Here is a 16,410-nt window from a genome sequence, read left to right as displayed (position 1 = left end):
AGGCAGTATGTGTGCACACGCAAGAGATCATGTGACTGAGAGACACAAGTGGACTTTTATTTTCAGTTATTGTCTAGATTATTTTCCATTGACTCAAGCATCAATTTCTGGTGGTACCTTTATGAGGATAATTAGTTAGTAAGTGCTTATTTTTAAGTCTAATATTTCATCTACATTTGTAGCTTCCATGTATTTTTTGAAGCATGTTATGAGTCATTTGGAGTGCAATAATGTCTCATCTTTTATCAAAAGTGTCATTCTGATTTAGTATAAAAAGGTATGAAGTTAAACACCAAATCCTAGTTTTATGTGGGCTGAAAAAAGTCATGTTAGAGGTTTTGTGTAAGAGCAGGTTTTCAGATGATTGTCAAGTCAAGTGTGTTAAATCTTTCACAACTGTCTGTTTGCTCTTGAAATATGCTGTATGATATCATACTTATTTACACTGGTTCTTCCATATATTTAAACACCCATTTTTTGTTGCCTGCAGATTTGAATCCATCTGCTCATTTTGTTTATACAAAAACAGGAACTGTCTTAAAAGATTTAATATCTAAAAGTATGAGTACTAAGGCTGAAGGAGAAGAAGAATCCACAAGCAAAATAGATGTTGATGACAAGCAAAATGAGGTTATCAACAGGTAGGAAAATTGTGGCAGCAAACCCTGAAGCAAGATTAAATTGAGGAATAAATTATGCAGCTGAATTAAGTTTGGACAACACTATATTATCTGATGTGGAAGTGATGAAATATGGTTGAACAGAGTGAGAAATTAGTAACCTAGACTGATTATTAGGCTACCTGTATTATTGTGGAAAGTCTTATTGAGATATCTTTTCTTAAAACATTAATTCCCTTTTATTTAATGCACAAATTCTTTTCCTTTTGACTACAGTTATTTGTTACACCTATGTCGCTGCCTATTATTGCTCTTAGAAACCTTTAGGGGATACACAGATCACAGTTGCAATGCACTTGTGCACAGGACTATAGTCTAGTACTTTTAGACTTCAACCAGGTATGACTGTATTTACTGTAGCTTCTCTGTTGGGATTTTTCACTCTCAGTTACCTCTTGAGGAAAGAGCTCAGCCTCTTAACCTCCACAACAATAACATACAGCAAAACGTACATGTAAGAAACTGGGCTTAATAAGTTTTAATCTTCTAATATTACAACTCGTGCCATGAAACAAAAGCAAACAGATGTGTGGTTTTTCACACCAGTACAGTCTGGGTTGTCCTGTGGATCAGAAAGTAGATGAAGATCAGCAACACATTCAATATATTGTGAACGATAGGGGGCGCTCTCGCTCCCTTGAACCCCTGTCCACGACTCCAGACACCAGGTAAAAGTCCAAATGTTGACTTTATTTCTCTTCCACAGTGCACAAAGCAAACTCTCTACCACAATACTCATATAATAAATCACAATAATACAATAAACCAATCCTCCAGCTCCCAGACGCGTTGCCACCCTTCCACCCAGCTCAACTCACCGTCTGGGAGCTCCCACAGTCCTTTTATATCTCCTGACCCGGAAGTGTTTCTGCCCAACAGTCTACAAGTCCTTATTCCTTCCGGGTCAGGGTAAATAGTCCTTTTCTTCAACCCGGAAGTCCGTCGCTCTTCCTGTGACGAACCTCCGGGTCACAGGGCACGAAGAAGCCCTCGGTCCTCCCTGCAGCTCCCTCCTGTGGCCCCCACGGCATCCAGGTCTTCTGGGGACCTCCACGCTGCAAGGAGGGCTCCACCTGGCGGCTTGGGGGTATTGGCCGGGATAAATGGCCGGCCATCCTTTACAATATGTATGTCGATACTAGCTGACCCATAATCTTTGTAGTTAAAGAAAGTTTCTAATCATACCATTATTTGTCTGTTTCTGCATTTTCTCACTGCGTCTTTAGGAACCAATGAATTCTTGTAAAATGTATGCCTTGGGCCACTTTTGTGTGTTATGTTCACAACAGGAACTGTAACCATTATGCAAATATGTGTCCTTTTAAGAATAAAGGGGCAGAACATATAACAAAGTTGTCAGTCAACAATAATAATTTTGGATGACCATGTTAAAAATCTAACAAGTGGCAAAATGTAAACATGAAAAACTTTTATCATTAGAATATCAACAGTGTATTGTGTAATAAAGTGCAAAAGGGAATGCAAACTCAAAATCTCTCAAATTCAAAATAATTTAAGATTACAAATAAATGTTTGATAACAAAAGTAGTGCAGTTTGAATCAGATATTTCTGCTTAGCAGTACAACATAAATGCAAAACCGCAAGATCAAGTAGTGGAGTTTGTTTGAATCAGATTTCAATTACACATAAACATATAATCTGTTTAGCAGTTCAACATTAGTACAAAGATCAGTTTAAGTAACAGTTGAACAAAACTTATCATTTCAAGTAACACTTCTGATTATGTAACAAAAACTTGGGCAAAAAAATATCTAACATAAAGTGGAAGTAAAGTAATGTATCATAAACCTCACAATAATCACTGGCTAACAAAATGTTATCTTGCTTATTATATGCTATTTCTGTCGCACCGTACATTACTTTTAAATCATATCTTTTTTTTCACTAATTATAAGCTTCCTCTGAAAAAAGAGTCTTGTTACTCAGAGGTAGCGCTCAGGAAAATAATCGACTATACCAGGGGTCCTCAATTACGGTCCTGGAAGGCCGCAGTGGCTGCAGGTTTTTGCTCCAACCCATTTGCTTAATAAGAAGCACTTATTGCTCAAGTAACACTTCTGCTTCACTTTAGTTGTCTCGCTCGTTAAGATTTTGAACCCTTATTGCTTATTTTAGTCTTAAGCAGCTGTATTCTTAGTTGTAATTGTGCCTAATTAGCAATAACAAGCAAATCACAAAAGAGACCAGCAGTTCTCCATTTAGCTTGTTACCATTTACACCTGTGTGTATTTATCATTTACTATTGGGTTTAATTAAATACTTGGAAGGAAAATGAAGAGAAAAAAGTGAAGGACTGAGAATTACTCCTCCATTTCAGCCTTCAAATCATTTGGATGATATAATTAGTAAGAGGAAAAAAACCTAGGATATGAGAATTACCTGACTTTACAGAGTTAAAGCACTAACAAGCCATGCAATTAAATTATTGGCAAGGATTGCTTTCTAATTAAGCAACCGGGTTAGAACAAAAACCTGCAGCCACTGCGCCCCTCCAGGACTGTGATTGAAGACCCCTGGACTATACAGTCAAATGTAGCAATTTACCTATCAGAACTAACAAAAGTAATTAGAACTTATGAAACTGTCTTGGCGGTGTCTTCATAGAAAACTCTGGAATGCTTCCTTCCCAGATGCTCCTGCATACCTGTTGTGCTACAATAATACACCATTTCACATTTACAGTATGTACAGAACACAGTATTAATTGGATTTAACTTAAAGTACTTTAGAAGTCTGCGGTCTTTTACAAGAAGGACCTCCAATTGAACGAGGCCCTGCCATGTTGATTTCTTGAAAGATGGTAAAAATGCGATGCGTCGACATATGCTGCACCCCCCAACAAATGTAAATAATCGACTGTCAATTACATCAAGGCGCTGTAACAGCATTAAAGGCAAGTGTTATTTGCGGAATAAAAGTGTCAGTATTAAGTGAAGGATATTCCTATATTTGCCCACACTGAATATGTGCAGAACATTGCAGGAATGAAAATTTTTTTTTGCTGGATTTCAGCTTTTCTTTGCAATGTTTTATGCTTTATGCCAGATTCTCCTGACTTCTTCTTTCATTCCCAATACTTTCTTGATGTGGACTGAATTTTCCAAGTTGTGTTGAACACCATCGTCAGCCTAAACTATAGTACAGTAGCACAGTTTTGCACAGAACATAGCATAAAACAAAGCCAATTCAGAGGCAGCATTTAAGAACAGTGATAAGAGCAATAGTGCTTCTAACTTCTGCTCTGTCATTTACTGTTGAAAGCAGTCTGTGTCTGTGCAGTTAATATACAGTAGCCTCACTGGATAGGTACTCAGGTCAACATAGGTTCCCTATTATAACTATTAACTAGGTGAGCTGTCTTCTGTTACCTTCATTAAAAAAGTAATGTAAATAAAACAAGAACTGAACTGTAGTGGAAAAGTGGCACAAACTTTTTTACTTTATTGGAATCTTATGTAGAAGTTTGCCTTAAGATCTGTTGCCATTCTTTTCAACGCAGTGCTTAATCCTAGAAAAAAATCCCCTGAATAGCCATTTACTTGAATAAGATTTTTGGATTGGTTTTAATTAACCTGTAATTTTACTATGTTTCATATTGGCATCTTTGTTGCTATTTTACTTAAGAATTTTAAATCATTTTTATTATTTTATAATTAAGAGTCCTGTATGTTATGGTTGCTGGTAAACTGTCAGGTTGTGCAGCAATTCTAATTATGTAGTTTGTGTATTTGCAGCTTCAGTGGATTAGCGAGGAATCGGGGGGAGAATGTGCTTTGTTCCTGCTGATTAGCAACCCCAAAATAAATTCTCTTCTCTTTTAAAAAGTGTGCTGTCAGAGAAACTCAGTGATGCGCAGAGTGTGAAAGATGCTGGGTCTATAAGCCTCAAAGGTGGTGAAAGTAAAACTCCTAGTAAACCGCGTGTTGTTATAAGGTAAGTTTATTCCCCATCCTCCTCCTAAAGAGGTGTGTGTTACGTAAATTGTCCCAGTTTGAGAGTGTGTGTGTGAATTGATGTGAATGGGCCCCTGTGGTGGACTGGTGTCCCTTCAATAGTTAGTTCAGGTGCACTGCCTGATTCTTCTGGTATAGGGTTTGGCAGCCCATGATCTTAAAATGGATTTGAATCTATCAAAATACACAAAGAACAAATAGACCCATTGGGCCTGACTAAACATGTTAGCCAATCACTCAGTTGAGATGGCTCTGTCACTGTCCCACATTGTCAGTACTTCTAAAACAGTCTCTCTAATGCCCTTTGGCTTCCTTTCTTAGTTGCAAGTTAATCTTAGCTCTAAGGTGTCCTAGGCTGGTTTAGCAAGGCACACCCTTGTAAATCCCACCTAGGTGTAATTTTCACAGTCATAACGTCTTAGGACACTCCTCAGCTTTAAGCCCAAAGAGAAGCCTACTGGACCCTGGAAAAACAAGATTGTTGATACCTTTTCTAGCCATAGGGTTACTTAATCTTTTTGTTTTTTGGGTTACTGGTTGGCATTATCCATACTCAGTCCTTCTTGATTCCTCGCCCATTATGTTGCTTTCAGAGAATTTTGTTCACAGGTACCTTTACTTCAACATGTCTTATCACCCCCAAAATATTCTCTCACCCATTGATTCAGTTTATCCACATTGGTAGACAGTTTGCCCTTAAACTGCCAAGTCATGTGCCACCACATTAGGTGAGAAAGCCTTGCATCCTGTAGCTGGCTAGAATTTTGTCAGGGTCCTTGGCTCTCTCCATTTCAACACAGAGAAGCTGGTCATAAACGTAGAGCCTTGCAGTCAGAAAGCATCATTTTACCCAGCCGAGCTATAAGGAAACTCCTTTTTGCTTAAATGAGCTAGTGAGCTCCTACCATCTAACTGCAACTTCAAATGTGTCGTATTATACAGCGGATTTTGTCCGTTTCCAGTCTTGCTGCCCATTGCTACACTTTCTCTTACAGGTAAAGTAAAATCCTAGGAAGCTAGTTCATTTGGTAACTATGTAACAGTTAGATAATCACTGTACTTACTGCTTGATGCTTTTTTTTTCTTTTTGTGTCTTAGCTGCCAGGTTTTCAATTGGAATTGTGATATCATTACAGAAGCTAGACAGTGATAGATAGAAGAAGAAAGACTGCTTTTGTACTCTTCTTGAAAGGGTGTCAGGTGTTTTTATAGATATATAGAAGAGTGTGGTTTCGATTTCCTAACATACATCTCATGTTGTGGAAAGCATTGGGTAGGTGATGGAACCCTTTGGGGATTTTGAGTTTGCTGATTTTTGTTATAAAAATATATGCAAAAACAGATGAAAATATCAAGAGGATTAGCACAACATCAGGGCCTCTCCCTCCTCCCAATGCTATTTCTCTAGCCTTCATCCCTCATTATATGGAAGCCACTTTTGAGGTAGAATTCTCACTTATTTTTCTGTAATAAACAGGACTTGGGCTTTCATTCTTGTTTATATCCCAGCATATGCTGTGTTCTGCTGTGTAGGCTCTGCATTTTATCCTTTACTCATGGATGGTCTCATCTCATGTTTCTGTTTAGTTTTGTTTTAAGCTACAATTGTGCCTAAGCTTTAAAGTGGAAAATTGCTGATGAGTATGTGCTATTTGACATGTCCTTTTTAAAAAATCATTTTCAGTCTATGTACCTCACATGCTTTTAAGAGTTAATCGAAGTTGCCTTTCATGCCTACAGCTTTACAGGTTTAAATTGCTTGGACCTGAAGCCAATCCCAAGTTGGCATACTGTAGGTCAATTTGGCTAAAAGTTACAGTGGTTTTGCTGTCTGATTGCATGATGTGGTCTCTCTACAGGAAGCCTCTTTTTAAATATTGTTACCAGTGTGGTCGTTCAGTGGGTGTGTACCTACTGCCCTGCACCCGCTGCCGAGAGGTCTTCTACTGCAGCAAGTCCTGTAAGTTCAAGGCCTGGACTAACCTGCACAAAAAGGAGTGTCTCCGAGTTACAGGTGGGAACTGCTGCAAACCTGCACCATTCTTCTCAGTGTTTTTTCATTGTGTTTTTAATTTAACATTTCTTATTTTTCTTGAAACTAAAATATGCTTTGAGTGGTGCAGTTTTATTTCTGTTTGTCTGCAGACAAATTTACGCATTGTATTTTTTAACCTTCTACTGACTGCTGGACTAAAGTAATAGGTACCTCTTACTTGCTCTGTTCTGCTGCAAAATGAATGCTTATTTCATAGATGTGCTAACATGGTCTCTTCTGGGCAGATACCCATCACCTGCCTTTTTTCTGTCATTGACAAAGTCGCCTGGGGGCTGATATAATTATACAACTGGATTTTGTTTTAAACAGACCATTCACTTGTACCCATGAATTGTATTCTGTGTTGTATACTGAGGAATTTGTCCCAAGGACAGAAATTATTGAAGGAGTACCTGCTCCCATGTCCAATGCCCACAATGCCTTTTAATCGTGAAAATTGATCATGAACTCTGGTACAGAAACCAGCAGGGTTTATGAAGACTCAGACACTAGAAAAGTAAAGCGATGGTGGTCTCATGCTTACGTGAGCAGTATCCACCCATTATGGTGATGAATGTTGAAATCTCATAATTCATCACTCCATGAAATGAGTGACCATGCAGAATTGGAATTCTGAGATGAAACAGAGTATCACACAGTAGTGAGACAGTGATTTGTGAGTTATTCATGGCTAAGGAGAGGAAAGTGAATTTCTTCTCATTTTATCTTTGCAGACTTGAGTCAAGATGTTGCTGTTGCTCATATGAGACTGAGAAAGGATCAAGATACAGTAAAAATCTATGAAAATTACAGTTTCAACTGATTTCGAATATGAAGAAAAACATGTTCAGTGTTAAAACATCCAATTAATTTTTAATCAAACTCTGAGATGCAGAGAGCCCAAATCATCTTTTGGCAGATGCAAAAACTAGGCAGGGTGCCATTGCAGAGCTTTCTTTGAGGTGTCAAGTAATCTAAGTGCATGTGGTTGGGGTGTGGGAGGTAGCCAGAGGCCCTAGTGATCATGCACTCGTAAAATATGGGGAAAGTGTGCAGGCTCCACGCAGAGCGCACCACAAGCAGGGATCAACTAAAATGAGATGTTTACGTTACTTCTCATGTAACATTTTTGTGGTTTTAGTTGCTTAATTAATGTCATGTTCATGCCCCCGTGGTTATGAATTTTTAATTATTTTTTAATAATCCTTTTTGATTGTTGCTATTTTATAAATCATGAAAGTCTTCAGCATGAGTCGCTGTTTTATGACATCTGTTTCTAAATAATAATTTACTTGTCTGAATTAAGGCTTTGGTTTGGAAAGAGACAGTGCAAGTGCAATTTTATGTGTTGCAGATTAGAATTCCTTTATCAGTGTTAATGAAATTATGTTGAGTCGATTCAGTGCTATTTTGTTCTTATTTTTTAACTGAGTTTTTATATGACATTATCAGAAAATATTTTAATAAAGACAGTAAAATGTTTGGGAAGCCAGATTTTGTTGTGAATTACTTTTATGCATTTATTTATCTTTTCTTTGTTGGTTTGGTACATGGCACTGTTTCACACTGTTTAACCAAAAGACCAAAGCAACAAAATGTGCATTGTATGGTATTAGAACAGAAACCTGTGGAAAAAGAAGTCTAGAAGGAACTTTTCATCAAGGAATCTATTGCTGCTTTGGTAAAACGGGGCCCAGCAGAAACTGTAATTATAATGGTACCACTAAACCACAGGGCAGTAATCAGGCCATTAATGGCCCTGGTAGTTGGTGTCATTGATATATGATCACTGATAAGGGGGCTGTGCCCCAATTTAATAGAAAAGTCCAGGCATTAACCAATCCTAACACATAAGTGGGTATTTACAGTGGGTACCACAGCATATAGACCAACAGTCTCCTAAGCCAGTAAGTGGCTCGCTTATCCCCATTGTGGATATGCATGTACAGTATAGTTTGTGTATTTCAGAGAAGGTTGGGTTCTAGGGTTGTGGGGATACCTGGAGCTGATAGGAGGGAGCTTTAGCAGGCAAGCCTAAGGAATTGCTAAGCCATTCTTGCTCCCAGAACATGTTTATGGGCCTGCCCTTGAAGTAGTTCCAGGTTGGATCTTAAAAACTCCTTCAAACCAACAGTACAGAAATTGGAGTCGGGTGGGTGACAAAGTTTCAGCTGCTGGGCAGAAGAGAAGCAGAAGAAGAATAAGATGTAGGTGTAAGGAGTTAGCTGAATGCAAATTCTGGGAACCCCACAACACATTAGGTTTCAAGCTATATGAGAGTTCATTCATTTGCTGTTTTATCATTTATCATTATATCTCCTAAATAAATTTTCTTTTGGTTATTTATTTTTATAATAAATTAATATTTTCATACTGTAATTTGACTTTATTGTATATTCTTGGGTCTTGGGATCTGCTGCACAGCTCCTCTTACTGGCCACACTATTTCAATTGTCTTTCATCCAAAGTGCCACTGAGAGTCTCAACATGTGTCGGTATGTACACACAAAGGGACATGCTTGGCAGTAAAAGCATAAATAAGTGTAGCCAGACAGTGAGTTGAACCTTAAAAGTACATTACTGAAAAATTAAAGACTGTTTACATTCTTAAATTATTTGGAGCTGGTTGTAAATGGTACAGAATTAATAATTCATCAGACGAACTACAAATGAATGAAAAAAACAACCAAGTGAATTCTTCATGCACAATACACTCTATACAAAATGATTGAATTCAGGTCTTTCAGGCGCACTTACTGTTACCAGGTGCTTTAAATCAAGCAGTAGCCATGTACTCCCACATGACAAACATTGACAGTAGAATAGGTCGTACTGAAGAGCTCTGACTTTGAACATAGCAAAGTCATAGGATGCCACCTTTGCAACAAGGTCAGAACGTACTTTCAACTTTGCTAGATCTGCCCTGGTCACATGTAAGTGTCTAGGAGCAACAACAGCTCAGCCGTGAGTACTGGACCAAACAATTTTACAGAGTGGGGTCACCAGGTGTTGAAGTACATAACTAGTAAACACCACCAATCCTATGTTGCATAACTCACAACAGATTTCCAAATGTTTGGAAGCAACATCAGCACAAGAGCTATGTGTCAGGCCTTTCATAAAATGTGTTTCCATGGCTTAGAGGCTTCACACAAGCCTGAGATATCTATGTACAATGCCAAATGTTCACTGAAGTAGTGTAACCATTCTGCCATTGGACTCTAGAGGAGTGGAAACTTGTTCTCTGGAGTGATGAATCATATTCCAATATTTCTGGCTGCCTGATGAATGATCCTGGGATAGGCAGATGCCAGGTGCCTACTGTACATTTTGGTGGGGGAGAAATAATAGTCTAGGTCTGTTTTTCAGGGTTTGGTCTAGGCCCCTTAGGTCCAGATTTAGATAACTGTGTGCACCTCCAACTTTGTGGTAACAGCTTGGGGAAGCTCCTTTTCTGTACCAGCATGACAAAGCATGTTCCATAAAGACATGGTTTGAAAAATTTGATGTGAAAGAACTTAAATGTCCTGCATGGAACCCCAACCTTAATCCCATTGATCACTTTTGAGATGAATTGGAACAGTGATTACCAGCCAGGTTGTCTTATCTTGCATCAGTTCCTGACCTCACAAATTATTTTTTTAGGTAAATGAGCACAAATTTCCATAGATAGACTCTGAACTCTTGTGGAACATCTTGCCAGAACAGTGGAGACTGTTACAGCCACAAAACAGGGGCCAGCCTAATATTAATGTACTGTACGTGGGTTTGGAATGGGACATTCAACAAACTCATATAGTGGCGATTGTCAGTTGGCCTCAAATATTTGAGCATGTACTGCTTAATTCTCTTCATAATATTTTACTATTTTTAATATAAAATATAAAAAGTTAGAATTTAGACAGTAATACTGTTAAGCAAAACAAAACCCAGAAACTCTCTAGTGATGTTCAAGAAAAAAATCAGAATTTCACCACCTACTTCTATTGTGACAACCATCAAGCTTACAATGGCTTTAGAAAAAGGATTTTACAGAATACACAGTGCATCCAGAAAGTTTTCACAGCGCATCACTTTTTCCATATTTTTTTATGTTACAGCCTTATTCCAAAATGGATTAAATTCATTTTTTTCTTCAGAATTCTACATACAATACCCCATAACGACAACGTGAAAAAAGTTTGCTTGAGGTTTTTGCAAATTTATTAAAAATAAAAAAAAAAGAGAAATCACATGTACATAAGTATTCACAGCCTTTGCTCAATACTTTGTTGATGCACCTTTGGCAGCAATTATAGCCTCTAGTCTTTCTGAATATAATGCCACAAGCTTGGCACACCTATCCTTGGCCAGTTTCGTCCATTCCTCTTTGCAGCACCTCTCAAGCTCCATCAGGTTGGATGGGAAGCGTCGGTGCACAGCCATTTTAAGATCTCTCCAGAGATGTTCAATTGGATTCAAGTCTGGGCTCTGGCTGGACCTCTCAAGGACATTCACAGAGGTGTGCTTAGGGTCGTTGTCCTGCTGAAAGATGAATCGTCACCCAGTCTGAGGTCAAGAGCGCTCTGGAGCAGGTTTTCATCCAGGATGTCTGTGTACATTGCTGCAGTCATGTTTCCCTTTATCTTGACTAGTCTCACAGTTCCTGCCGTTGAAAAACATCCCCACAGCATGATGCTGCCACCACCATGCTTCACTGTAGGGATGGTGCCTGGTGATGAGCGGTGCCTGGTTTCCTCCAAACGTGACATCTGGCATTCACACCAAAGAGTTCAATCTTTGTCTCATCAGAACAGAGAATTTTGCTTCTCATGGTCTGAGAGTCCTTCAGGTGCCTTTTGGCAAACTCCAGGCAGGCTGCCATGTGCCTTTTACTAAGGAGTGGCTTCCGTCTGGCCACTCTACCATACAGGCCCGATTGGTGGATTGCTGCAGAGATGGTTGTCCTTCTGGGAGGTTCTCTTCTCTCCACAGAGGACCTCTGGAGCTCTGACAGAGTGACCATCGGGTTCTTGGTCACCTCCCTGACTAAGGCCCTTCTCCCCCGTTCGCTCAGTTTAGATGACCGGCCAGCTCTAGGAAGAGTCCTGGTGGTTTCGAACTTCTTCTACTTACGGATTATGGAGGCCACTGTGCTCATTGGGACCTTCAAAGCAGCAGAAATTTTTCAATAACCTTCCACATATTTGTGCCTCGAGACAATCCTGTCTCGGAGGTCTACAGACAGTTCCTTTGACTTCATGCTTGGTTTGTGCTCTGACATGAACTGTCAACTGTGGGACCTTATATAGAAAGGTGTGTGCCTTTCCAAATCATGTCCAATCAACTGAATTTACCACACATGGACTCCAATTAAGCTGCAGAAACATCTCAAGGATGATCAGGAGAAACAGGATGCACCTGAGCTCAATTTTGAGCTTCATGGCAAAGGCTGTGAATACTTATGTACATGTGCTTTCTCAATTTTTTTATTTTAATAAATTTGCAAAAATCTCAAGCAAACTTTTTTCACATTGTCATTATGGGGTGTTGTGTGTAGAATTCTGAGGAAAAATTTATTTTAATCCATTTTGGAATAAGGCTGTAGCATAACAAAATATGGAAAAAGTGATGTGCTGTGAATACTTTCTGGATGCACTGTATGTTGGCAGTTAACAAATCATGTTGAGAGAGGATCCAGCTTCCCCGCAACCACACTCGGATAAAAAAGGGTTGAAAGATGGATAAATATTAAGGTTGCATCAAAAAATAAAATTCTTAGCTTGGCTTCAAGAGTGATTATAGTTTAATGTTTTTAATAAAATGTACTTCTTCTGCTTTCAATATGGACAGCAATTAGCCCTTTTCTGAAAAAAAACCCTTTGAAGTGACATACTAACAGAAAGTAGCCAGCATCATATTTTGCTTATTCCTTCATTCTCCTTTCACTTTGATTTCTGTAGCTTGAGAAGTATTGTTCAAAAACACTTCACATCAAAAGCATCATAACTGGACAAAGGCTTTAAACCTTTAATGGAGGGATTCCTTTAAAATTGCTAAGGCAAGTTTGTTACCTTTTTTATGTCAGTTTGCTGACGGATTAAGATAACCTTTTTTTTTTTAAATTTGACTAGCTCACATTGTTATGACTGATATCAGTACACTGTGATACAGAATACTGTACATAATTTAGCTGTAATCTTCTAAAATAATTGAATCTATGTTGATCTACCAACCATGTATCTTGACATGGTTTCCATCCATCCATCCATTTTCTAACCCGCTGAATCCGAACACAGGGTCACGGGGGGTCTGCTGGAGCCAATCCCAGCCAACACAGGGCACGGACCAATCCCGGGCAGGGTGCCAACCCACCACAGTTGACATGGTTTTCAAACGTTTATTCATGTTTGTGAATTATTATCTTTGTGACATGCTATGTGCAGATGTTCAGCATTAAAATTTTGGGTTCATATTTTTAGTTGAAAAAAAACAACTTAATCAGAACACAGATAAGTTACATTGAGCATACTGGTCAAGAGCAGATATGTCATCCGATTGTCTCATGTGATATGTGATCACTTCATGGCTGTTTGCAATGTCTCTACATTAATATCACAGATTGGCAGTTTATTCTAAAGCTCTGCTGCAGCACTCTTGGTGCAAAGGAGAGTTTTCAGTTTTCCATTCTAAATACACTTCTAATTAGCTTCATGATGGGATTTCCTTAAATGTGTATGTTTCATAATGCAAGGAATGAACTGGAACAACTTCATTAGTATCAGCTAAGATATGGAACTCCTAAAATGCAACCCCAGGTGTAAGACCATCTCTATTCATACTACTCATAATGTTGTGTGCATTTTATAACTATGAAATGTTTCCTAAAATGTACTGTACCCTGATGTACAGGCACTTTTTCTTTCTTTCCGGCTGATCCATGTTGATCCTCAAAAGCAACCTTCTGGAAATCAGCAGCAGGACTACAAGTGCTACTGGGTTAAAGCAAACAGTTATTTGAATACTTTCCCAAAAAGAACTTTATAGAAAGGAGAGCTGCTCGAAAGAATGTATTGTATTTCCACGCACTTCAATTGTACCTCTAAATTACCAAGGATGGCATTATAGGATTTGCAACAATTTATTTCAGTATGGGTGGTGACCCCAGGACCTTATGCTTACAGTGGCCAGCTATTGCCACTTCTGCTAGACCAGGGACTCTCTTTCTGGTTTCTTCACACATCTTTTTATTAAGTTCTCTATGCATATATCACATGTAAACCATAGAAATATTCCAATGTTAACTGAATCCAAAAGACTTCCTCAGTCTTTTTCAGTCTAGACAAGACTGAAAATGTCATTTGAATTAGTGACAAGATGTTTTCAGGATCAAACACTAGTCAAGTTTATTATGGGTAGAGATGAAATAGCCAGTCCAAAAGCGAACAAAACCAGGAGCAAGGAAGTGTAAATAATGGGAAAAACAAAAGAATAATCTAAAAACTAGAATGCTCAGAGACAAAGAGGTTTAAAATAATCTTGCTAACAAAACCAAATCAGTTTTCAAAACTCCATTGCAAAGCAGGAGCAAATATCATGTGGCAAATTATTCTTTTCCTGACTATATAAGATTTTTCAAATATTCAATGTTGATTTTAGAGTTATCCAAAAACTTGGATGCCATGATGTAGCATATGGGCCAGCAGTCTGAATACTGTGTGCATGTGGCCTCAGTTGTCATAGAGACAGCCTGTCATATGCATAGCAGCATGCTTAAGAACTAAAAATCCAATAGAATAACAGTGTGATGTCTGAAAACGGTGGTGCTATACACAATAATTCAAACTGTGTGCCACAGTACCATAAGTTCATGATGGGTTTGGCATTAAGAATGAAACATTGGATTATATTTTGTTACAAGGTGTTTTATTATTATTATTTTACTTAATTGTCAACAATTACATTTGCTTTATTTTTCTAACTCAAGACAAGTGTAGGACAAAGTAAGCATTGCCCATTCTGCTAGACTTTAGTGGCACACCAGGCCTATTCAGGCGCAGACTTAGAAGACATCCAGTTGCACAAATCAGACATGACCTGGCATCTCTCCAGAGGCCCCTCTGCAGACTAGAGCCAGAGAGAGCAAAATAAACTCAAGCAAGAACAGTAGCTATAGTTCATGGAATTACAACTCTGATGGACTGAAGACCTTGTACATATATGGGGATACAATGATTTTGTAACTCGAAACCCAATCAGGAGAAGGTATATATTCCCTTAAAACTAGTTACAGTATATTCATCTCATCTAGATATGCTGGACTCTCTCACTGATCTCCCTGGAGTCTCCCTTAAGGGCACTCTCTTTCTCTGAGACAGTATGTGTCAGACTGTGATCTCACTCTAAAAAATGACCCTCTGAAACTTCTCTGTTAAGCTAAAAGCTGATGAGCCATTCTCTGTTTGGGGAAAACTCTCTTTCTATTTGTTGATTAGAAATTTACAATCACTCTGCCAAACCAAGTTGTGGGCACGTGGGCTGAAAAAACCTGAGAAGCAGCCATCACTTCATAAAGGGAACTTCAGCATCTCTTGTGAAGCCGCAGATGACACAGCAAAGGGCCTAACAGCAGAAAGCAAGCTGAGAAAGCAGCTTCACAGAACACTACACCACAAACAAAAGATCAGTAAAGAGGAAGAGTGCACTGTAATGCAAGAAGAATCATCCACTTGAACTCAGAGCAGCAACAAAGCAACAACTCCAAACAAAATCAGACATCATCCATGAAGAATTGATATCATAAAACTATTTATCTGTGCCAAGATAAATTAATAATGCTAAGTAACAAGTAAATAGCTAGCCTCTTTATGTTATATGTTTGTTTGTCTAGTCTGTCTGTGTCCTGTTTAACATGTCAACATAATGTATGCAGTTATCATATTTCTATATTACTCGTGTTTAAGAATAAATTGTATTATTATTATTCTTAAAATGAGTGTGATTTAATTACCTTGATATAAGTCTAAAGGCTGGAGACCCCCTACTACAACAGAGAAAGACAGGTAAATAATGTAGAAGCCTTGTTGAATTATTTGATTAATTATCGGTATTGCTGAAGCAAAACTGATCATTAATTAACCGAGTTAACATTCATCTTTACATTTCCAACAGCAGTGATAGTTCTGGCATTTTAAGTATACAGTAAATATAACTATACTAGGGGGGCAAGCCTCCCTGGCACCTTCGGCACCCAACCCCCAGTTGCGGCCAGAATATTAAGAAGCCTGCCATAAAAAGAAGCCTTATGTTAACCATGCCCAGAAGCAGCATTGACTTCGCTGGGCTTGGAGCATCTGGGATGGACTATCACATGGTGGAAATGGAAATTGAATAGAAGAAATGGAAATTGAGAAGGAGTATCCAGACTGTTATCAGCAACAAGTCCAAAAGCCAAGGTCTGTCATAGTATGGGGTTGTGTCTGTGCTCTTAGCAAAGGCAGTTTATACTTCGGTTATGGCAGCATTAATGCAGAAAAGCACATTGAGATTTTAGAGCTACATATGCTTCCTTCAAGACGACATCTTTTCCAGGGAGGTCCATGCATTTTTCAACAAGACAATGCACAACCACATCCTGCATACATTACAAAGCCATGGTTGCAGAAGAAGATGGTAAAAGCACTGGACTAGCCTGCCTGCAGTCCTGACTTGTCCCCAATAAAGAACGTATGGAGAATTTTG

The 16,410-nt window shown here is 38.6% G+C and overlaps 1 protein-coding gene across 3 annotated transcripts in view; it reads left to right on the top strand.

Annotated features, from left to right (window-relative positions):
- The window catches only part of ankmy1 (ankyrin repeat and MYND domain containing 1), a 40,834-nt gene extending 32,656 nt beyond the window's left edge, over window positions 1–8,178 (top strand). For all 3 annotated transcript variants that reach the window (XM_039766476.1, XM_039766480.1, XM_039766466.1), the window contains 4 exons: window positions 491–641; window positions 4,528–4,635; window positions 6,515–6,669; window positions 7,425–8,178. In XM_039766476.1, coding sequence (XP_039622410.1) covers window positions 491–641; window positions 4,528–4,635; window positions 6,515–6,669; window positions 7,425–7,513 — 503 coding nt within the window. In that variant the 3' untranslated portion in view covers window positions 7,514–8,178. The remainder of the gene's footprint in view (window positions 1–490; window positions 642–4,527; window positions 4,636–6,514; window positions 6,670–7,424) is intronic.
- The last annotated feature ends 8,232 nt before the right edge of the window (window positions 8,179–16,410 follow it).

The sequence above is a fragment of the Polypterus senegalus genome, chromosome 1 (assembly GCF_016835505.1).
Source record: "Polypterus senegalus isolate Bchr_013 chromosome 1, ASM1683550v1, whole genome shotgun sequence".
NCBI classification, from domain to species: domain Eukaryota; kingdom Metazoa; phylum Chordata; class Cladistia; order Polypteriformes; family Polypteridae; genus Polypterus; species Polypterus senegalus.
Note: the sequence above shows the minus strand (reverse complement) of the source record. Positions and strands in the feature narration are given on the sequence as shown.